This window comes from Pangasianodon hypophthalmus, chromosome 22 (assembly GCF_027358585.1).
Source record: "Pangasianodon hypophthalmus isolate fPanHyp1 chromosome 22, fPanHyp1.pri, whole genome shotgun sequence".
NCBI classification, from domain to species: domain Eukaryota; kingdom Metazoa; phylum Chordata; class Actinopteri; order Siluriformes; family Pangasiidae; genus Pangasianodon; species Pangasianodon hypophthalmus.
The window spans coordinates 15,751,854-15,776,594 of NC_069731.1; the positions used below are offsets into that span (position 1 = coordinate 15,751,854).

The window sequence follows — 24,741 nt, forward strand, 5'->3', positions numbered from 1 at the left end:
TGGGGCTTGTTTGACAGAATGAGCTTTTTTTTTTTTACTGTTAATTGTACAAATGATGAAAGGACATTAACTTACTATTTTGCTATTGCCTTCTTTCTCCCTGCTCTCTCTCTCTCTCTCTCTCTCTCTCTCTCTCCAGTACACTTGACTTGTGACAGCACTTGGCACACTGTTACAGTGCAGAATTGTGTCTGATATTGGTAGTGATATACAGGATTGTTCAGTCGCTCCTCATCACAGCTCTGTGTGTTGAGCTATAAGACATTCAGCTGGACACATTCGGCTGTCCGATCTCTGGAGTAAAGGACAGGTGAAATGAACTGACTGCCATTGAGAGTACATATTGCAAGACGCCACTGCGAGCCCATTCTACAGGAAATGAATGATAATGCACACTCTGAGAGCGAAGAGCATGAAGATTATGAGATTAAAATGTAATCTACGGGTGACATTGAGGTTGCGGGTGAACGTGTAACGAGCTAGCTTTAGCAATCATGGACATAAAAAAATAGGGAGCGATATTACTTTACACACTGAGAGCTGAAATCATTAATGGAGGATCATGGGAAGTGTAGAGGGGAACGCCGAGTTATTTTGGCTTTCTGTGAAGGTCATAACTATGAACACATTCATATTGTGTTATAATGCATTGAAAAGGCAAAATTTATGAAAATATATTACACTTCATAGCTAGCTTTATTATGCATTATGAATTGTTATACAACAATTTGTTCCATCCAGCAATTTGATTGGTTGAGCGGTGTTCCAAGAGTGCTTATATTTCCTATAACCGCAATGGGATACTTCATTACTCGTATCACTCCGCTCTTCTGTGTTCGCCATGTAAAATTCCACTTTCTAGTTTAAAAATGGTTACTACAGTAGTGTTAGCAACTTAGCAACATCATCATCGGACATGGCAAATGATAATTTTCAGGAATATAACTTTTGAATAAATATGAAAGCTCATTAGATGAAGATGAAAAGGAAGAAGGGATGACAATTTTACTGGAAGCACCTTTAACAGGAATGTACAAATCCTTGTGAGCTAGCTAGCCAGCTACCCGGTGTGCTATAAAGTGAATTTGATCTATTTCGGCTAGCGGAGCAAAAATAAACAGAACATTTACTTAAATATACTACAGTGCTGTTGAATTCTCAAATCTGTTTGGTCGGAAAGTGTTGATTAAATTTCTATAACAGCAGCTCTGACAATAGCTCCAGCTCCATGGCAAATCACAGGTTTATATTAATGCACTTGTTCTAATATGTTATTGTTTCTATAGCAACAGCTAATTCACATGGACTTGTATAGTGGACAATTTAGATAATCTAAGCCTAGCTGTAATTTAAAAACAATTTAAAAAAAAACCCAAAAAACTATATACTGTAGCTCTTGCTCTGTATGGAGACGTTTAAGATCTATGAAAGAAGACTTCAGTCAGTGACAGTGCTTTAATGTAAAAGCTGTTCCTTGAAGTTTTCTGTCGGAAGGAAAGGGTTCAGGATGGAGGAGTTCGTGCTTTGAGGATTTTCACTCTGCATTTTTATTATTAGCCTACTGGCTTCAAGAGAGAAAGGGAGAGAAAAATGAGTATGGCTGGTGAAGGAAGGACTGTTTACAGCTCTGATAATGAAAGTGACAATAGGAACTAACTTGTTTGGTGGATGTTCCTCAACATACAATGCAACTATAAACTGATAAAAGTATGAGGTGTCGTTGTTTAATTAATTAAGAATTGTAACTGTTGGCAAATTGGTGTGGTGTAAGAGGGAGTAAAAAACTTCAGGAAATAATAAACTTCACCATTAGTGATTGTTTTTACACCAATAATCCTAATTCAAGTCCATAATAATTCAAGTCCATAATCATGCCGTGTCTCTACCGAAGAGGAAGCATGGAAAACAGAAATGCCGTCTTTGCCATTAGCCACCTCTTTCATTCAAACCACACCATCAACAGCCACTTGTCCCTTCGTGTAATGATTGCACAAGGTTTGCTTAGTTTACTGACTTCTAGTTCCTCCTCCAAAGGCATTTTGAAAAATCAATGATCAAGAAAGTAATTCCACCTCGGACAAGTTCATTATACCAGCAAGTGTATTTCACGTGTGCATTCTCAATCACTACTGATGGATGTGTCAGTGAATAGGGCTTTAATAAATTATCCCCAATACACACAGAATCCACGGGGCCAAGTGTAATGACTTGACATGATGGCCAAGGATGGGCTGTGAAACTACTCTACAGCTTGAGCTAAAAAGAAATAAGCCCCAGCCCCTATTTAATATCATTCTGTTTAATTTTATTTAAGACCATTGGTGGTGCTGCTGTTCTTTTCACAAACGTGAAAAAGAATCCACGTTAAGGCATGTGTTAACAGCAAATAAGACAGTGTAGATGTAAAAAGAATAGCCTTTAATGTATTTTTCCTTAAAAAAGAGTGAGAGCTTAGCCTCGATAGCCCAATTATACCAGCTGGCTACTATTCTGTGATAACTTCCCACTTCACAGATTAATTAAAAAGAGGTGAACTGTGTTAACACTGAGTGGGCAACTTGAACTCTGACATATTAACCAGGGCTAATCACTTATCCATCCGCTTAATTAGACCTGCTTTCTCCAGACGACCTTTAACTCTTCTGGTCCTTAAACACACAACAGGAAGAAATGATTTAAAGGACATTGAAAGGACATTTTCCCAGAAGCAAATCCTCACAAGGTTTTGAAAAGGAGTAATAAAAGTAGTGAGACCATGGGAGGCCATTTTTCATCTAGGTACAGCTAGAATTTGACTTTTAGAGGAGAACAGGAGGTTTCAAATGCAGTAATGGTATCAAAAACAATTTGTTTTTCCTGTTGTCCTGCTTCTTGGGAATCTGCAGACACCAAGCTGTGATTAATGAGCATCCAGTGATTAAAATGATTTAAGAAACCAGGAAAACACATTTTCTGCTTTTTTATAAATACAATTTTGGGACATCAAATAAATCTGTAGAACACACAGAAATTCTCATTCCTTTTAAGATGAATAGCATACCATTTTCCGATACTGTATACCAGCTCTTCTGGAATAATATTTAATACATCTAGTGCGAGAAAGTTTTCTGTGGAGCGTGGAAACTAACGAAAAGTATTTGATTATGAATTTTGTGTGTTTAAATGATATACACATCACATTAAATAAATTTCCTTTGCTTCTTGTTGTATTTAGTAAATTTACATTTTTGCTGATGCTTCTTTCTTTGTTTTGAACTTACTAGAGGTAAGCTTTGCCTTTAAAACAATATAATTCAAAATTACAGGTTATGATTTTGAGATTTTAAAATATCACAACCCTAAATACATATCTCAAAAATTCAAATATCAAAAATACAGATTTTAGGTGACGCAATCAGGATAAAATCTAATTCTTAAATGTATCTTTGTTATTTAGAGATTTACTGAAATTTTTATGTGGATTTATTAGTTCATCAGATTATATGTAAGGAAATTCACATCTTTCTACTTCAATAATGCTTCATCAGCCATTACAGGACTGGATATAATCATATTTAAATTCATATAATAAACCTTTACAATGATCCATCAAAATCCTAATAGCAGTGTGAACAGGCTCTTTATCTCTTGACCTTGTTCAGTTTTTGCTGAATCCGTATATTAAGGCCAAGTTTGCAGGCTCCAGACGAGACTCTGGGTGTTTATGAGGCATAGAGAATGAATATATGGCAGAAAATAAAAGTGTGATGCATGTGAAGATGCATTATAGCACTATAGGACAAAGGAGATTTCAAAAGCACAAAAGGTTATTTGTCTTCAGAGAAGGCCAAGTTGGGGTGTGTTACTCCAGGCTGTAATAAAAACACTGGATTGTCAGGCTGTGTTCAAGTGATCCTGGTATAATATGAGTTGTGTTTAGAACCATTAAATCCGACCACTTTCATATTTGTGTCTTAATTTTATAATGTGTTTTAGAAATCTGATGATGAAAATCATCAGGTCATGAAAAATGGTCAGATTTTGTTTACTGATGAGCAGAGATGAGCAGCTGTGAAACCAAGATTGTGAGGTTTCGAGATAATGGTGGGCCTTGAGCCTGAAGACCATTTCTGCTTCCAGTCACCTCGACAATCTAGACTAGCTTTTAAAGCTAATGCAGCCATATGAAAGAGAATCAAGCTTGATTTATTTTTTGACTAATTACATTTGACCGAGTGAGAAGGACATCTACCTGTTCATTCTTGCAATTATCCAATCAGATCATGCCAGTCCAGGTCAAGAGCCTTAGTTAATGTTCACATCATACATCGGAATAAAGAAAGACATCTGATTTCATGACTGTAGCATGATTGTTGGTGGAGGGGAATGGCTGGGTTTGAGATGACAGGAAGGCTATGGTAACACAAATAATAATCACTCTTTACAACCGTGGTGAGTAGAAAAGCATCTCATCTCACACAGCTCATCAAACCTTGAAGTGGATAGCCTTCAAGAGCAGAAGACCACATCAAGTTCCACTCCTGTCAGCCAAGAACATCATTGGTCCGCTGTTTATTCTTTCCGCCATATGCAATATAAAAGTACTTCCTGTACTGCACTCTTCTCTCCTGATGGTGTGTGTCATGAGTTTGCATCATTTCCCAGAGTCTCTCTGTACCAGATTTACACAAGAAAACAAATACATCATGGCTGTGTTTCTGTGCTGAAGGTGACAAATATTATCTGTTATGCTCTCAGTGAAGCTTTATCCAGCGCTTTTAGGAGATAGGAGGAAATCGGAGAACCCAGAGAAAACCCACACAGACACAGGGAGAACATGTGAAACTCCACATAGACAGTAAACTGACCTCAGGATCGAACCCAGGACCCTGAAACTGTAAAATGTAAATGCTGCATGCTCATGCTGATTCATGTAAATTAATTTATTATGAAGTGAGGATTTTAATCATAGTTAAACAACATTTTTTCTTGAAGGTAAAAAAAGGTACTTTGATATATAATAATATTTTATTTAAACTGTCACTTCAGTTTAAATAGCTCAGTGGAATAAAGGCTTCATATTTGAACTTCTGCAGAAAACGTAAACTTATTAAAATAACAAAAAAAAAAAACATTACAGTAGAGGTTATGACTCTAGGCTAGACTTGACTAAACTCTGATTATGAAGCTGTATGGTTTCAAGAAATTGCCTGGGATATGAGGTTTCTCAGATCACTTCAGGGAACCAAATATTTAGTGCCAAAGCACCAAGTCGAGTCAAATTCATAAAAGCCGGAGGCCTTTATTTATTTAGAGAAGGGAAAACAGTTTTGGATAAAGCACTGGGAAAAGCAATAGGCAGATCTCATTATCTTTCCCCACAAAACTTCACATGCCTTGAAGGCATCAGTCCCTGACTGGCAACAGAAAGTGCACCGCCAAGTGCATTTTGTAAGAAGAAAACAAAATGCATCAAGCGTAACAAAGTCGAGGGTTTTCTTTTTCATGCTATTGCATTAATACAATGGAACAAAGCCATCAGCGATCAGTGTGATTAGTCAACCTGTCACACTTCACAGTTATTGCTCTGCAGAGACAGATTTCAGGGGAAAATGTCAGTCGCCCTGTCAGTTTAGTTTTGTAATTGAATATCCAGCAAAGCCCTCAGTTCTTACTTCTTATTAGTTTCGCTCAAAGGGGAAAAAAGAAACATGCAAATATGTACTGTAATGCAAACATTAAATGAAACAAAACATCAACACATTATTAAAACACGAAGGGAATATATTTTCAATTCAACATCCTGAAATTATAGTTTCAGTAATACCACCAGGCACATACACACACACGCACACACACACACTTACAGCACTGTATTTAATCCCTGCGGATCAAGCCAATGGCATCACTAAGTCAAGAATTGACACTGGGCCTCATTTATGAAGCTGGATATACAAATTCGTATCCTACAAAAGCTCCTGACTTTGTGCAAATTTAAATATAAACAGACTTTGTGAACCTTGACTGACAGGCTTCAAAACTGGTTACTGAAATTTTATACATGGATTACGTTTACGTTTTGATGTTTAAGTTTAAATCTCTCACTTTTTTCCAACTGCAAACATGAATTGAACAAATTTTGAGATACTCAGTCATTTCATATTAATGACATATTAATGAGCAAAACAAATCCCAGTGCGAAAGAAAATCCAATAAGACTAGCCATTCAGTAAGGACAAAAGAAATGGCACTCTATATAAGTCATCAGTGTGTATCTATGGTAGCTGACTCGCTGCAGTGGCTGAGCTGCACTGGAGGTTTTAGCACTATTTTGCCATTTAGTTGTCATTTTGCCATTTTCAGCTCTGTGAGCTTTGCCTTTTATGGAGTTTTGTGGGCATCATTAAATGTAGATCAGCTGTTCCATAATGAATATGCTTGGTAATTTACAGGTGATTGGTATTTATCAACATACGCACGTGAGCATGAAGGAAATCGGTGTTACCGAAATGTATGGCGGAAACTTTTTGTTCACTTTCGGTCTACAAAAACTTTTACACACAACTCAAAAACTGATGCATGAGGCCCAGTATATGTGGATTAAAATCTTGCAGAATTTTGAAAATGAATGAATTTGCGACTTACAATTATATATAATGCTTTCAAAAAGGCCTCCTCTGTTAGGAGCAAACTCTTACTGAGGCTTGCCATGAATAAATCTACTTTCAATATTCTATTGATAGAAAAGTCTGGTTGCGGTTTTTTTGGATTTCACACCATTTAATTGATATGCGTGTATGAGCTCAGTAGAAGTGAGTAGCGTAATGTATAATGCTAAAAGATTAGCTAGATCAGTTAAATAATAAGTGGAGAAAAATTAATTTCCCATGTGACTGAAAGCATGAGAGTAAACTTACCAGCTTCAGATCAAATCTCCTTCTCACAGCACCTGATACTTGCACACACTTCTATTAGATCATGATTCACTCACTTAAGAGGCTTCAAATTACTATGCAACAAAATCAGTGATACTGTTAATACCAACCTGTGACATAACACAAGTCAGGATCAAGTTCTTCTTTTTAAGAAGTGATAAAGGAGTCCACACAGGGCATTTAGACTTGAGGTTAACAAAGTTAACTGGGTACAGCCCTATTCAGATTGGATTAGTTTTACACAGGGAGGTGGGTTAATGCAATTATAACTGGTGTATCTCTAGGAATTTAATCCCATCCAAATCTGTCATGTTAGTAATTTCTGCATGCACGAATCTGGAAAGATTACGCCGTATTTTACTGTCTATAAAAATGACCAGTAGAAGTAACCCCAGGTAATACATATGTTGGTAAAGATTCAATTACATCCTGAAAAAATTGGTTTTGCACTTATTCTTCAGTGTAAAGACACACCAGGATGGGCAAACTCTTTTTCTGCCAAAACCAAAATTCAGAGATTAAAATCCACAATAATAAGACTTTTCCAGTGGGTTTTAGATAAGTTCCTTCAATAGGTATAGCCTACATACATGTTAAGGTCATGTGACCCACTAATGATCAAAAACAGCTTACCCTACAACACACAAGCTCTACAACAAGTGATCATAGTAAAGGTCAAATCAAACGGTTTGTATTAAAATGAGGTGTGTGTGGTACATTGTGAAGACGATCCCATCTCTGTGTGGAGATTATCCTGTACGAATTGATCATAATTACTGCATACATCCTCTGGCAACATTACTTAACAGACACATGTCTGGAAATCTTATTCTGTCTGAATATTGCTTTAGAAGTGACAACAGAGTCCATACAGAGCATTTAGCCTTGAGCTTAACAAGGTTAACTGTGTAAGAGGATCCAAATTTAATGGTGTGTTATGAATGCGTGAGACTGATTTTGGGTATTAGATAGGAAAAATAATGTTGTAATAAGCTACACTTTTCCACATGAAAGCATGGTGACGCAGCCCAAAACTGTGTTGTAACAGAGGCACATCTGTACCTGACATCATGTCTACACGTGAGTTCTTCTGCTGCGTGATGCTGATGTGCGCAGCGACTTTGCCGTCTTTCAGCGTGAGCTCCAGCATGCCGTCAGCCAGCGCGCTGAACAGGAGCAGGCCGTTAGAGTTCCACGTGCGAAACTGAAAGCTCACAGACACCATGTTGTGCTCCCTTCTACCTGGCAGCTGCAGGAAACTCGTGCCGTTGAAGGAAACCGGGAAGGTGTGAGATTCCACACAGGAGAATGTCAAATTACGCTACATTTGGAGCAGAAAATTAGAAAAGCATTATTACAGTAGTTGCAATACTAAAATACTTCTGATGAGGTCTATTTATACGAATGGAGAACCTTGTCCCCTTAGTATTTCTTCTAAAAGAAAAACTGCAAACATCAAAATCTAATCAAGCTTTATGGTGTAATTCCCAAATGTAATGCTCGTAATGCATATTTAAAACTACAGCAACGCATTCGAATCGTTCCGAGGACTAAACGTTTAGAATGACTAGTGAGCAAATCAATGTATGAAATGGCTCTATTATATGAGTTCACTGTGCTGTGGGATCTCTCATGTGGAACGCAGGTTTACAGATCACTCTCTGAAATTGCGGCTACAGCATCATAATGTGGTGTGAATTCCTGAAGCTCAGCACACACAAAAAAAGAAAAACAGGGCAGGGAGGCAAAGTCGAGTGCCTTCGTTCATACCAGCTCTATAATTTTCTAAATGGCCATTTCGGGACCTTAAATGCACTTCAGCTCTGTTTTTATATAGAGCCTAATCAATCTCGTCCTAACAAAATAGACAAATGCATTCAGCTGTTGTGAGCACTTCATAAACATGTTGGCACCACTAATGACTACATCCAACACCTTGTGTTTTGATGAATTTTAATGCAATGTGCCAACATGAATAATTAGTCCAACTGATTTTGAAAGAAGCTTGTCAAAATGCCAGCGGAAAAAGAACAGACTTTTTTCACCCCTCATATTATGCAGGCACTGGTTTTGTTCATTAAAAAGTTTTAATGTGTGTTTTTGCCAATATTTCAGGCATGTCTAATAGTTTTGTCATAATCCACAGCCTAGAGCTAATCAAGGACAGTCAAATTCATGCCAAGCTCATTTAAATCTCATATTTCAAATTGTCTAACTTTAACACAATAACGCTGTCAATGAGGAAAAAATATGGGTTTGAGAAAAAGTACGGGTTTGGAATTATCCAAACAGCCAATCATGTGGCAGCAGTGCATGCATAAGACCAATGCAGATAGAGATCAAGAGCGTCAGATAATGTTCACATCAGACATCAGAATACAGTAAGGCAATGGTAACTCAAATAGCCACTCTTTACAACCGTCCTGAGCAGAAAAGCAACTCCGAATGCTGAATCTTGAGGCACATGGGCTATAGCAGCAGAAGACCACAGGAGTTCTTGACTGTCAGGACTCTCAAGATTCAGCATTCTGAGTTGCTTTTCTGCTCAGCACGGTTGTAAAGAGTGGTATTGGAGTCATCATAGCCTTACAGTCAGCTTAAACCAGTCTCGCTATTGTCCTCTGATCTCTCTTGAACTATCACTTCCATGGTCTTGTCACTGAGATCACATTTTTCCCATTCTGATGTTTAATATGAATATTATCTGAAATTCTTGGCCTGTCTCTGCATGATTTTATGCATTGTGCTGCTGCACCATTATTGGCTAAATGGATAATTACACAATGCGTTCCTAATAAAGTTGACTGTGAGTGTAAAAATGAGAATTTAACTCACAAAGCTGGACGTGTCCACTTTCTTTCTTCTAGCCAGGTCTGTGATGTTTTCACCGTTATAGTTGATGCTCTCCATGCAGCCTTTAAAATTTCTCCGGTCTCCTGAGATGGGTTTGCCTGAGTATGGCATCCCTCCAAAACTCAACTGCAAAGTGGAAATAAAACCTCTCAGAAGAATCTCTAATAAAAGATCCCGGCCCAGTGTTTTTAACCACATGTGTGAGCTCAAACACCTGGATAATACCACTGCATTTACAGTTTGACAGACATTTCTGCAAGTCACTAGCTACAGAAGCTTTAACACTGAGCTAACACTGCTCCACTGGTTTCTGAAAGAAATATCAAAAAAGTGTGTTGTTCAAACAAACCCTGCCATTCACTGACATTTTGACAAACTGCAACTCCAAAGCTGAAAGTCCAAACAATGGACCTCATTTATCAACTTGGATACAGACAAATTTATTCAAAAATTGCACACAAGTGCATTTACACAAGAAATGTAGTATTCATGGAAGAAATCCATAAATTCAGACAAATAAGACTAGCTGTTCAATTACTTACAAAAGTTATAGCACCCTATAAAAGGAGAAAGAGTTTGTGTTTTGTCTACAGTAGCTGACACGCTGCTGTGGCTAAGCTGCATTATTGGCAGAGTTATCATATGTCCCATTTAAAAGGCAGTCTTTCACAGATTAGTCATCATTAAGTCAGTATCACTAAATGTCAATCAGCTGTGTCCTGTCTGTTCTTAAATTCTTGGTGATTAGCAATTTATCAACCTATGTATTTGAGTATAAAGTAATTACCAGGATTGCAGATTTTTTTTTTTGTTTGCTTTATAAAAACATTTGCAGGCTGATAAATAGTTGTTTGGTCCAACTGGAATGGCATTAATAATGTAACAATGCTCATATTGTCATAAGTGGCCCATTTGCCTCAATCTTGGAATGACGCATAAAGCTATAATGAAATGACTGGCATCATGACATGGATTTATTATTAGCCTGTGCCACCTTAAGCAATTTCTCAAAGCGAATAGACTTTTTCAATCATTCCCATTAACTGGAAGCCGTGTATTAAGTATGACATTCCACAACATATTCAGTTATGGGCTTAAGTTATACAATTCATGGCCATGGTTTTAATAATTTGTGGCCATGAGATACTTTACTTGTGGCATGAAAATATTAAATCATGGCTTAATATGTTATCTTGTGGCCTCAGTATATTACTTCATGGCCACGCCTTACTAAAAAAATAGCCATCATGTCACCTCAGTGTCTCTGCAGTCTATTACAGTAAGTGTCTTAGCTTTTCCTCCAAAGGCCACCAGGTAAACATCTCAGAGAGATTTTTGCATGCAAATTAACAATTAAAAATGATGCTTTTAAATTGACAGCATTCACCTAAACCATCCCAATTGTGTCTACCATTGAAGTATTTGTAGTGTCAGAGCTTTGCTCAGTAGAATATATGAGCATTCAAAACATTGCTTGCATATTTCATAGCTGAAAATCAATTTCCTATACATAACATTAGTCAGCACATTAAAATGCATTAATGCTGTGTGACACAATAATCCTGTCACACATTCTTAACGTGGATTAATACCATGGCCTTGGCACATGCTAAGAGGGGAAATACAATTTCTCGCAGCATCCCCCCTACAAAAACCATAAGGATGAGGGTCTGAATGCACGCTGAGTATGACAGCATGTCCTGGACTGACACCGTAGCTTTTTATCACCTCTGAGCCTCTGAGTGTGAACTGAATTCACATATCCTCAGTGGATTAAGAAATAATTGCTTTGGAACATAAATATTCATCCCACTTGAACTTTTCAACGTTTTATAGTGTTACAACCTGGAACTGAAATGGACTTAATTATGTTTATAAGTCAGGAATCTACACAAAATAGCCCATGATATTGAAATAGGTGAGAAATCAATATAGTCTGCAAAATTATTCACAAATATAAAAAGAAATATCATGATTGCTTAAGTATTCACGTGTTGCTGCAAAACAACCTTCCCCACAGTGAAGTATGGGTGTGGTAGCATCATGTTGTGGGAATGCTTTTCATCAACAGTGACTGGGAAACTATCTTGACAGTGGCTCAAAAACAAAAACCTTAATGTGTTAGAATGCCCCAGTTAAATCCCAGATCTCAATCCGATCCAGAATCTGTGGCAAGAATTGAAAATTGCGGTTCACTAACGGTCTCCATCCAGGCTGGCAGAACTAATATCAGGATTCAGATGTGCAAAGCTGATAGAGACATGTCCTAGAAGCCTTGCAGCTCTAATTGCAGCTTAAGGTGGTTCTACCAAGTATTGACCTAGATGAGTGTAAGCAACAAATGCCTGATATTGTTTAGACAATACAATATTCTGTGTTAGACATATTGTGTAAATGAAAGAGAAAAACTGCAAATCAAGTCCATTTCAATTCCAGATTGTAACAACACAAATGTTAGAAAAGGGGGTGAATACTTATGCAAAGAACTGTATTTAGAGAAAGTTTAATTAGCCTAAAGAAGCAAGTTATCTATACTTCTGTCTCCCAATCAAATGTAATATTTTATAAAACCTCTACTTGTTCTGACAGTACTAGTTCAAGCAAAGTTGTCCAGGTAATAAATTGCAAAGTATAAAGTTACTATTTTCATATACTCAGTAATTAAAGTAAATGCTTCCTTTTCCTTATTGCATCTAAAATAAAATAAAAAGTGACTCAAAATGCTATATTTAATGTTCATTAAAAAGCATTAACTCTTGCCTCATAGTCGAGGTCGAGGTGGTCGAACTCTCCGTTGGTGCGAAAGTGCTGCGTGTTCTGATCCAGGGTGAAGTTAACGTTTCTCCTGTAGCGCTCAATCACCACCCAGTGCCAGTGATGATCATCCAGCAGGCTGCCGCTGCTGACCGACGTGTGACCCAGGATGGAGCCATACTGGTTGCTGCCTTTTTTCAGAATAATATAGACACAGTACTCACATTAAGGAAGGACGAGCACTGGATGTGCCCGGAGTTGGATTATAAATATATATATATATATATATATATATATATATATATATATATATATATATATAGAGCTTGTATCAACAGTAATGCTGAGAAGTCCAGACCCAATTCTGGATTTGGAAGATTTAAATTTTGTAGTATGATCATAAGTGATAATGAGTAAAAACACATACCTAGGTTTATCTGGAGCAGCAGTCTTCCTCTTCTCAGCTCCAGCGTGATGTAATCACCCTCCTGACCCTCGCCATGCAGGATCACCCCATCACTCTCACCCGTCTTAAACTTCAGCGCTATCACGTCCTTCAGGATCTTCATCTTCTTCATCTTAAAACGGTAGGAGATCACACCCTGGCCATCAAAGTTAATCACATCAGCCCCTGAGGAACCAAAATGAGAGAGATTAGGGGGGAGGGAGGAGAGAGAAGCAAAAGAGGAGGTTTAGAGATGTAGAGATGGCTGAAGCCATGAGGTACTAAGACCCCAAGTAAAAAGCGGTAGTTTGGGGAAGAAATAAAGCACAGAGACGTGTGTCTCAAAGTGTTTAGACAAATCAGAACTCTTTGGAACAATATAGACTGGTCAGACAAAACAGCATAATATGGGACTGCTTCTCTCGAAATGATGCTGGGACATTGCATATCACTGAAGGAAACATAAATGGAGCAAAGTACTCTGACAGATTAGAGGACAATTTTTATCCCATCGGCCTTGAAACTGAATTGAGGAACTGAAACTTTGGAGAATTGAAGATACATACCATAGACATCTCAAAGCTATAATTGTCAACAATGGCTTTGCAACAAAGTGCTAATGCTGGTAGTTTGTGGTGTCTGAATACATTTTTCCCTATCATAAGTCAAAAGACATTATGTCTGTAAATTTGAAGTGGATATATGCGCTGGAAGTATAAAAACATAATGAAGGCTCTCAGGGTTCACCTGCAAAAACGTCTCCAGAAGAACTATCAGATTCTCCAAGATCCTTAGAAAAACTTACCAGCCAATTTCCTTATAAAACTGCACAAAGTGTACCTGAGACTACTGTTGTATTTTGAAAAAGCAATTGGTTGCTTTTAACTCTTTATAGTAGCTTTTTCGTGTAGAAAATTTTTTAGTTCATTATTTTTGAAGGCATTTTTTGCTTTACAGCAGTTTTGCTTTACATGAAAGATACATTGCACCACCAAAGATTAATTTATGCCTGTGTTAATTGAAAAATTTCACGATTAGTTTGGCTATACTTAATAAGAGAGGGAATTTGTTTAACTTGCAAAAAAACAAAAACCAACAAAAACATCCAGAACATCAAGTCTATATAAGAAATAATGAGTTGAAAGGCAGTGAGTGTGAGTGAACTCACAGTATGAGCAGCCATAGATCTCTATCCTCAGGCCTATTCGTCCCTCTTCACTCCAGTCCAGTGGGATAAAGCATAGAAATCGGGCCACAATGGTGTGCTGAAGATTGTGGCGCACGACGCTCTCTGTGTTTGAGTTTCCTGTAAATGTCTGCAGATAAAGAGGCAAAAACATCTGTTTTATTATACTCATTTACATATAAATTGCTGATAGTGTTCTTATCCAAAAGGCAGACATGATAATAGGTGGGGAAACTCTTTCCTTCTCATTTTCTTTAAAAGCAGTCAGCTATTATAGTTTTTATCAGTTATTACAGGAGTTCATTCCTTCCTCCCACAGCCTCCAGACAAAAAGTTTGAAACCAAAGGCAACAATGACTTAATTTTTTTGCAATTAATTCTCGCACAAGCCCTGGACCTTAGACATTCAGCGAGTGTGTAATTAATTGGTCAAAAGTGAAGCCACTCTATCTAGCATTTGTTTATTTATTCTAGCATCTATCTAGTCTGGCATGTGGTTTAATCAAGCATCTTCACCTTCACATGGCTGAAGACTCCTTCATTAGCAGAGGAACCTGGATTTAGACAGAAAGCCAGCTGTAACTATTACAAGCCACATAATTATTGTTTTTTTTTCTTGGCTATTAAGTTTATTTTGGCCATGACAGTGCCAACAAAACTCTCTAGGGCAATGTAGAGTGAATTAACAGCCAGCAAACAAAGCCCAGCAGCCTTCAAAACACACTTTTGGTTCCCGTTATGAGAACATGGTTAATATATAAAATGAGTAAGACTCAGCTAAAGTACAACATTATAGTGCAGGATCAATCTTGCAATCATTCACACAAAAACTCTTTCTCGTGTCATCCTGTTTTACTTTACGAAAAGCCGATCCAAAAGAGAACAAGCAAATCAGCAGCCAATCAAAGTAATCAGTCTCCTTTATCCTCATGTACTGTACAATCAACAATTATACACATACACCCAGGTGTATCACCAAGAAACGGACAAATATATCTGCATACTCAGAGTACATACATATTGATTTTGTTTACTTCATTATACAAAAATCTTGTTTTTATGGATTAGCTGTAAAGATAGAAGCAAGAATCAATCACCTTTACAACAACCTCCTGTGAATCATTAGCTCAATCTAATTTGGGGTAACGCGCAACATGATGCTACCAGCACCATGCTTCGGGTATTCTCAGGGTGATGAGCAGTGTTGGGTTTCTGCCAAATGTAGCAATTTGTGCCAAGGCCAAAAGTTTTTGGTTTCATCAGAGCACAGAACATTTTTCTACATGTTTGCTGAATGTCTGTGTACATTCATGACATATATTCCTTAGCAACACAACCACTGAGGAAAAGTGGAAAAAGTTATTAGCACATTTAAAGGGATAAAGCATTTCTAAATCTGAATTAAATGAGACATAGAATTATCCAGGACATTTCACTTGAAATGTTGATACTGTATATGGATCTGATAAAACCGGGACTAACGAAAAGCACTACTTCTGTATATATCACAGATACTGACTCTTTTAAGTCAACGATATATATCACAGCTCAGAAAACTCTAGATGATTTACACACTGTTGAAGCCTGTCACGTTCTGCCAGTCAGTGTTATATTGTAGAGACTTTTTTCTTATGTTAAATCAACAAAAGGCAGAACAGGCATCTTTCTGCCAGGAGAATGAAAAGAAAATGTGATCCAGTATTTAAGAGACTATTATCTTCTGACGGAGAGAGTTTGGCACCTTCCTCCACCTTCTAGTCACCCAGGGGGGCTTTTTCTTTCAGATGAAGACCGGCCTCTATGTGAGACAGCAACAGAAGGAGATATAGAGAGATAATGAGAGAGGAGTCAGTGAGAGATGGAGGGAGAGAGAGCTCTGCAGTGAATAGAAGTGAAACTCTGAGTGTGAGGGTGAGGAAGTAGATGTACTATAGGTACACCGTGCTGTATAGGTGAAGAAAGGATACCAACAAAAAAGAACAGGTTGAAAGCCTAAAACACTTTTTCTAGTGTGCACTAGTGTCTATCAACTCTGTACCTACAATGATGATGTGTCTCCAACACAAAGACAAATAATGAAGTGCAGGAATGAAAATGACAAATGAAAGTATATATGCATACCATTGAGGAAGAAAGGAAGGAGAACGGAAGCCACACATCATTTTGTCCTTCAGAAACACTTATAAGTTGAAAGGCAAGAAAATCACTAGATGAAGAAATGTTTCCATGTGAAATTAAATTTATTTGCTGTGGTAATATGATTTCAAAATGAATCATGTCCTATTTGGAGTGCATGGAAGTGTTAAATCCTCAGAGAATGTGACAGAAAATGAAAAACGTCATGTGTTGTAGGAAGCAAGGAGTCGTTTTAAACACAGGACAGAGAAGATATTAGCATTAACAATGCAATGGCAAGTTTGTTAAACATATGTAGGTATAAAATAGTTTTTTGGATATCATACCCAAGTGGATGGATTTTTTATTTTTTTTTTTGCAAAAATGTCTAATTTTTCTAGTTATAGGTGAAAATGAGAAGAATAATTCCAGCTAATTGACACCTTTTCTGTGATGATTTCACTCTTTTAAACACTCACTCCTCATAATCAGCAAGATTATGAGGAGTGAAAGTAGCTACTATAAATTGCTTCATTTGTTATCACCATTTTATGCAATTTTTTTGAGAAATTGCAAGTCTCCAGTGAACACACTAATGCAACTGTAGACATATCTGATACCTGCTGATAGCTGATGACTTATCTTATATCTGATATTGTCTGGTAGAAAGATTAGTGTGCGGGAGCACTTCCGATCAATCTTATATGAATACATTACAGAATGGACATGAAGATAAAAGTGGAGAGAGAGAGAGCGAGAGAGAGAGAGACCATGCACAGCGAAAGGAGTATGTTACTACTATTTTTGCCACAGTTGACCTGTTGTTGCCTTTGTTTTTTTCAACTTATATAAGTGTGGGTGCTGTGAATGCAAAGTAATTCATTTGATTACTAGAAGTTTATGAAATCAGAATTTCAACCTCTTATATAGTTGGACAATAGTAATAGACAATGGTCAGTGCCCAAATTGTTTGGGATTGGAACATCTTCAACAAGCACTCACAGAGCTTTGCCTTAATTGCAGCATAATGCTAATATATGATGCATGAATATAACAGGCTATGTAAATACTGTTGACTACTCATCATCCTTCCTCTGGCGCAGTGTCTTCACAGAAGTGAATAGTAGACATGGCTACAGGGCCCTCTAGAAAGATAAAAGTGTGCTATCCTTTGTTGCATTGTTGCGGCAGGGACCATAAAGAGCAGAAGGTTTGGCTGCTTGTTGTCTACCATCACAAGATTTTACAGACCAAATGTTGCTTCATTGCAGCCCACTAGCTCTGTGCTGAGTCTCAATGACTCTCAGCCTTAGTAAAGAGTAGTACCAGAATGTTGAGTGAATCCCGCCTGGTAATGTGCAGTAAGCGAATGCAGGATACAAGGATTCAACATGTGCAAGGATCACAATCGGTGTCCATAGCAGGGGTCAAAATACAGATAGGCAACATTAAACAAGGGTAATAAATACTCATACAAAGTCATACAAAACTCAGAAACTTGGTTTGGACTTAAAGTAACAATCAAAGCCTAATAAGACTTCACAAATATAGTATAACACAACAGGGTATAGACTATAAGACAACAGGGTATAAACTGAATCAAGGAACATGGAACAGGTGAACACAATAGGACAACAAACCACTGAAAGGACAAGGGCAGAGACAGGACCAAAACAGAAGCAAACACACATGGCATTGTAAACAAAAGCATGTTTCTACTGGACTGTAACAAAATATCATATCATGATACTTGAAAATATATCTGTGATACACAATATGAATCACAATATCCTGGTTTGGTAACAAACTGCCAGCCAAACAGCAGTGCTGCTTTTGAAATAAAAAAAAAATAAAAAAAAGAGCTTGATGGTGCTTTTATAATATCTAGAAAAATAAATTACTTAAAATTGAAAAAAAAGAGAAATTAAATTATAGTAATTGTATTAAATAATAATAATAATAATAATAATAATAATAATAATATTAAAGATTCAGTACAAAATTTTAACATCAAATGAAATTTCTATAAATAGAGTTTTTACCTGCCATATATCAGAAAAGTGCATATTGTCATACTGACCAACCCTAGTGGACTGCAGAATTGCAATAGCTTGTGCAGTGTAATGACCTGCAGAGTATCAAATTCCACCCAAACATTTCAAAAGGTAACACAAACCTAAACAAACCACAACCCTGGGGTTTTGGCATGTCACTTTGGTTTCAGTTTTATTACATATATAGCTAGGTATACAGGATAACAATTTGTAATCACAAAAGGATAGAAAGCACAAAATGGATTGGTGTGTACTTAGTAATAAATGATTTGGGCCAGTAAATAAGCAATGGAACTCGAAAGTCATAAATCCTCAACATCGGCACCCGATGTCACATCCAAGCACAAATCAAAAGCTAACAGATCCAACTAGAGCTCCATTTATCATCCACCACACCATCGGCACTGACATTGTGGAATTACGGCAGCGGCCAACATGCATTGTGTTTGACGGTGTGAAATTCATAGGCACTGTTCATCACAGCAGCAAAGCACAAAATAAAACTCAAAATGAATTATGACGATTTGTCATTTTTGTGATAAATGACACAAAATTGGGATGTTGCACAAACCTGCACATAGTCTTGAAGATCATATAAAACAGGAATCTAGATAATAAGAAAACCTAAAAATAAAAAATATACAGTATGTGCTACTAAGGCAAAAAAGCAAAACAAAGAAAAAAACAATTCATAATTGACATTTGGACATACAAAACTTAATAAAATCAAAATATAATTAGATGTATTACTAGACTCTAAATATTGACAGGTGATCATCTAATGCTCTATTAATCCTATTAGTTTTTTTTTTCCCCCCCAAAACTTTATTACCTATGTAATCAACAGTTCTTAGAAGGGAAGTCAGATGTTTGGACACATCTGTCTATCAGAAATAAATGTGTATTGATGTTTCTTAAAGATATACTATCTAAAACTGAGTGCAGAAGTTACCCAGATGTTTCCATCCTGATGGTAGGGTTTCCAGTTCCTGCCCGTGTCGCTGTAGAGCAGTCGGTAGCGTGTGGTCCAGTCCGAGCTGCTGTATCGACCCTGAGTGGCGATGGCAGTCACCTGCTTCCTGCTGCCCAGGTCCACCTGCAGCCATGGGTAATGATCAGTGTCGAGAGGAGACCATCCTCCAGCACCTACACACCCGGAAAGAGCAATATATTCACACAGTAAACTCAGAAAACATATAAAGTCCAACTATAATCTAGTCATTAAATATTAGGATCAAGCTGAATCCTGTGTGATTTAGCATAGCTGTAGTGTGTATTTGTATATTCTCTATTATGGATTTTGAGAATTGCATATAAATCCTCTTTTTGGTAGATATAAAATGTTTCTAATTTCACAAACCTTTCATAAATCTTTGGTGAATCACCTGCTAATGCAAATGCGATGGATTTTTCTATGGATTCTGTTTTTTTTCTTATCAAAAGCCAAAGGTGCAAAAAAAAAAAAAAAAAAAAGAATTCATTTCATAGAACATACAAATGAAACAGTCTCAGTATCCAGGCCTGAATATCATGCTTATCTTTAACAAGTAATATATCAGTCAAGTCAGTGATAAGTAGTGTGAAATACTCAGTGCAAGCCAGTGCAGATGATTTATGATCTTGGTAAGTCAGGTTTGTAAAAAGAAAATACATCTGGATTTTTAGGAACGTTCTGTTCTACTCATAAGGAGAACCCATGTTAACCATCTGTTCAGTGCCTCAAGCTTGTGTGCCTCCAAATGTTTTTTTCCTCTCATTTCACTTGCAAAGCCTACAAATTATTCTCTGTGTCTCACACTTTAGGTGAGGAACAAGTCTAGATCTGAAGTGATACTGGATGAAGAAGTGAGATATGAAGCCATAACGCAATGACAGTTACAGATACTGATACAAATACAAATAATAAGATAATTTTCTGCTCATTTTGAAGTGACGCTCTACAGAAATATAATTAAATACAGTATTTAGATGACCTCAGAATTATTTAATAATTATTCAACTGCATAATTGTTAAGTACCTTTCATTCAGCAATCTAAATTAGCACTAGTATTTATTTCATTTACAAGAGCTCCTAATATGTTAAACAGGGTACACTTGTGTTCATTTTAAATCCATTTGTGTCCAAATGTATGCTTGCACAATAAATATCTCTGAGAGGTCTCACAGCTAAAATGGCAGATCAGATCAGTCCTGCTGCCATGAGCTGCAGATAAACCTTTGAGATGAAGGAAAAAAGATGGAAAAGGGTAGTAAAACATTGGCAAAGCTTTGCACCTTCTTAGGAGCATTGTGAAATCCATTATAACAAAGGCACACTACCAAGATCAGGCCAAACTGAGTGCTTGGGTAAGAAATGCAATTGTCAGAGAAGTGTTCAAGAGGCCAGCATGATGGTGGTAGCATCATGCCCTGGTGTTGCTTTTCAGCAGGAGAAACTGGAAAGCTTGTTGTCATCACCGGCAACATGGATGGAGCCAAACACAAGCAAACTGTCAGACATGCTGTATGCATTTAGGGAGAAAAATATATGTTCCAACAGGACAATGAGCCAAAGCACAGTGAAAGAAATACAAAGGAATGCCTTGAAAAAAGAAGGTTTGTGTATCGGAACAGCCAAGTCAAAGCCCAGAGTTAAATCTATTTAAAATCCAATCCAATTTGAAAATTTGTTGCATGACCTGAAAATTGCTGCCTATCAATATTCGCCTGGTAATTTGACAGAGTTGGAGAATACAGTATTTGCATTGGGGAATGGAAGAAAATAGCAAAATGAAAATGTGCTAATCTCATAGAGACACATCTGAGACAACTCAAATCTGTAATTGCTGAAAAGGGATATTCCACACTGAGGGGGTGAATACTTATCCATTAAAATAGTCGTCAGATTTTAAATTTTTTTTTCATTTAATTCTGAAGATATCTAAACACGGTAATTAATTTCATTTCTGTAGTGAGTCATTGATATTGTAAAAGAGCAAAAAGAAAGATAATCAAGTGGGGGGGAATCTTTGATCTTGTGTTCATTTTATATTTTTTCCAAACTTCAAAAGTATTCAAAGTGTACAGCAAAAAGTCCACCATACTTGTTCACACAGTGGAAATCACCTCCTATATTTTGGTGACCTTGTAAGGGTTGTCAAAAGCCTTGGGATCATTCTGGTCCCCAAACAAACACAATACAGCAAACAGAACAAATAGCAAGGTGCAGAGTTTTTGACTTAGAGCTGAACATTAATAAATAATTATACGAAAACGTTGCTCTTCCAACAGGCTTACAGTTAAGCCTGGGGTTTCTGCGCTCAGGAACAGTACTGCATCTTTTTTTTTATTGCACTGCATCTTTTTTCTATCTTTAATCTTATTTTTCTACTTCCTTAAATAATATTATATTTATTACTGCTTTTTTTAATTTACACTTTAACCTACTTTGTATATCTATTTCATATTAACTTGTAGTTTAATTTTTTTTCTCTCGTTTTAATATTTGTTCATTTGTTTTATACCCATTTGTTTTTAACACCTTGAATTGACTTGTTTAGGAAATTAGCTATATAATTAACTTTGCCTTGACTTACCTTGCCCTTGCAATACAAAGAAACCAGTAATATACAGATATTAGAAGTCACTGAGTATTAAAATTTCTACATCTCCTCTGTACTGTTCACTGGTGAGGGCAGAAACCTATAGCTGGCATACAGGCGTCTGGATTCCTTCATTAGCCATGACGGTCTTTTATGCTTCTGCTTTCCTTATTGTCGCTAATGGTGATGTCATCTGCTCTGGATTTGCCGGGGTGCCATTATAAATACCCAGAGCACAGATGATAATGTGTGACTGAGAGTGTGAAACAGCTGCTAGGAGGCTACCATCAAGACTATTTTCACCACAGTAATGAGAATCCAAAGTCTGATAAGATGGAAGGGTAGAAAAAAAGGGCTCTGGCACCATTACAGGTGCAGGAGGAAGGAAGATGTCACAGTGAGGAAAGGAATCATGTCCTTACCAAATTTAGACCCCATAGAAGAGTGAAAGGCTGATGAAGACACTCACTCTTGGTCCAGAAGTGAGTGTACAGCAGTGTGATGGTGTGCATTGTGTCACTGAGTTCCTGCTGATGGAGGCAGAGCCTCAGGCCATGTCTTATTGATTATTCAGGGCCATATTTAGTTGATTATTCATGAAAATTCCACTGACTCACACTAACAAAGGGTTAAACATGAGAATTTGCCTTACATTCACCTGTTATAGATACCAATGCTGAAAACTATTTTTTTTAAAAATTATTTATGAAGAAATGAATTAAATTCTTTTCATACAGCAATATTTGATTACTTTTTCAGGACTTTCCATGTTGTCCAAAGCCAAGTAATCATAACTGTAACCTTTTGTTGAGGTGCTAGACAATGGGCTGTGTAGTTTGTCTATATGCACACCAAATGTCCCCATAATGACGGTGTCGGTTTTGATCTTGTGTGGACATTTGGCTGGTCCATATGAAGAAAATAGCATTTTCTTCCCCCAGCTTTCCTTTTGGTTACTGATGTTACGGTCATGGTTAAGATTAAGGTAACACACAAGTCAATGAAATACCCCACAAAGACCGAAATTGAAATGTGTGTGTGTGTTTAAGGTGTCTCACCTCCTCTCCTGTTCAGTTTGGCGTATTCAGGAGCGTAGCCGGTGGTGAACACAGACGAGCTGCTGAAGGCACTATGGGAAAGGGGTGTAGCCAGCGCATCATCACATTTCTCTAAAGAAAACACAAAGATGTAGAAATTACAGTCACACACATTTAGCAATACACTCCAAAACAAGAGATTAGCTTCAGCTTTGCCCTTAAGCTATACTGAAACATTCCTGCATCATCAAATACTGTAAAATTTCAGTGAGGATGCAGAAAAATTGAATGCGAAAATGGTACATGACAATAAAGTAAAAAAATAATAAATAAATAATAAGCCACAGTTCACTGGTACTATGCAAAACAGCTAAACACCTAAAATGGCTAAATCCTGGCTAATGTGGACATGGCTAACTCTCAAAAATATTAGCCTTAAGGCTATAATACTTTTTCAGGATAAAGCCTTACTTGATAGCATGGTAAGCACGCACATACACACACACACACACACATATACAGACACACAGACACAGAGAGAGGCATTTAAAGGTATATTCATAAATATTTAGAATCATCACTGCTAGCTAAGATAAGCTAACTAGACAGGCTTTTTTGAGAGGATTTTACATCATATTTATGTGTTCATAATTTTCTTGGCTAAAACTAGCCATTCTGAGCTAATCTGAAAGGATTTTTGAAAGGATTTTAAAGTCATATTCATGTTTACCATAGTCATTGCTAATGCTAGTCAGCTAGCTATTATGACCTAATCTGACAGGGTTTCTTTCAGTCATATTCTTAAATGCTTAACTGTTAATTCTAGCAAGCTACATAAGATAAGATAAGATAAGATAAGATAAGATAACTGGACAGATTTTCTGACAGTTTTTTGTTTGTTTGTTTGTTTGTGATATCCACTTAGATGGCTAATACAAGCTAACTTGACAAATATATTTGGTGGAAAAAAAAACTGACAATACACAAATGCTGAGCTTACAAAAACCAGTGCAGGAGGTTGGTGTATATTAATGTAGCTCGAAGTGTAGAGACAGCATGAAACCCACAGGAGGAAATATATTCAGCTCATTTACTGGATTCATCATTAAAACACCTCTACATCTTCCACTACGTCACTTCCACTCACTGTAGATGTAGGAGATACTGTAAATTTCTTTTCAGAGGGCGGAAGAGGGAGACGAAGAGGCAAACAGATGGAAAGAGGGAGAGTGTGTGTGTGTGTGTGTGTGAGTGAAAGAGAGAGAAAGAGAAAGAAAGAGAGAGAGAGATGACCTGCCAAAGAAGATTACACTGGTTCCTAATGAGTATCTGTCATGTTCCAGTATGATTGTGGTTACTCTGTACCAGTCCTAAGGCAAATCATTCTCTCATTCAGAAATATCTAGTATCTTGAAAAGTCAGCTGTGTTAATCAAGATCTTATGTTGCGTTCATGACCACGTGGGAAGTGGGAACTGGAAAATGTCCGACTTTCCAGTAGGAACTTCCTGTTTGAACAGCTCTCCAACCCGTAACTTCTACACTGAATATTTCTGAGAGCTCTGACTTCTCCTAGTTGAGATTTTATGACGTCACTTCAACATGGCAGCTCTCACACTGAAAACTAAGAGAAAGAATTAATGGCATGATTTAAGTTTTTTTTTTTTTTTTTTTTTTTTTTCAAGCAGTCTTTTTCTTCTGTTTATATTGGAAATTGCTAAATACTGGGTGATACTTTGATCATTGAAATGTTAATTCGTTTCCTGTAACATTTGTGATCAAACTGCTCTTTCATGTAGTTT

General features: G+C 37.1%; 1 protein-coding gene across 1 annotated transcript in view; it reads right to left on the minus strand.

Annotated features, from left to right (window-relative positions):
* Positions 1 to 24,741, minus strand: part of LOC113541144 (contactin-associated protein-like 2) — a 135,805-nt gene that overhangs the window by 73,342 nt on the left and 37,722 nt on the right. Inside the window, exons 2-8 of the mRNA XM_034298225.2 lie at positions 22,962 to 23,072; positions 19,274 to 19,467; positions 14,135 to 14,282; positions 12,949 to 13,152; positions 12,528 to 12,712; positions 9,750 to 9,893; positions 7,977 to 8,235 (exon numbers count right to left, since the gene is read on the minus strand). Coding sequence (XP_034154116.2) covers positions 7,977 to 8,235; positions 9,750 to 9,893; positions 12,528 to 12,712; positions 12,949 to 13,152; positions 14,135 to 14,282; positions 19,274 to 19,467; positions 22,962 to 23,072 — 1,245 coding nt within the window. The remainder of the gene's footprint in view (positions 1 to 7,976; positions 8,236 to 9,749; positions 9,894 to 12,527; positions 12,713 to 12,948; positions 13,153 to 14,134; positions 14,283 to 19,273; positions 19,468 to 22,961; positions 23,073 to 24,741) is intronic.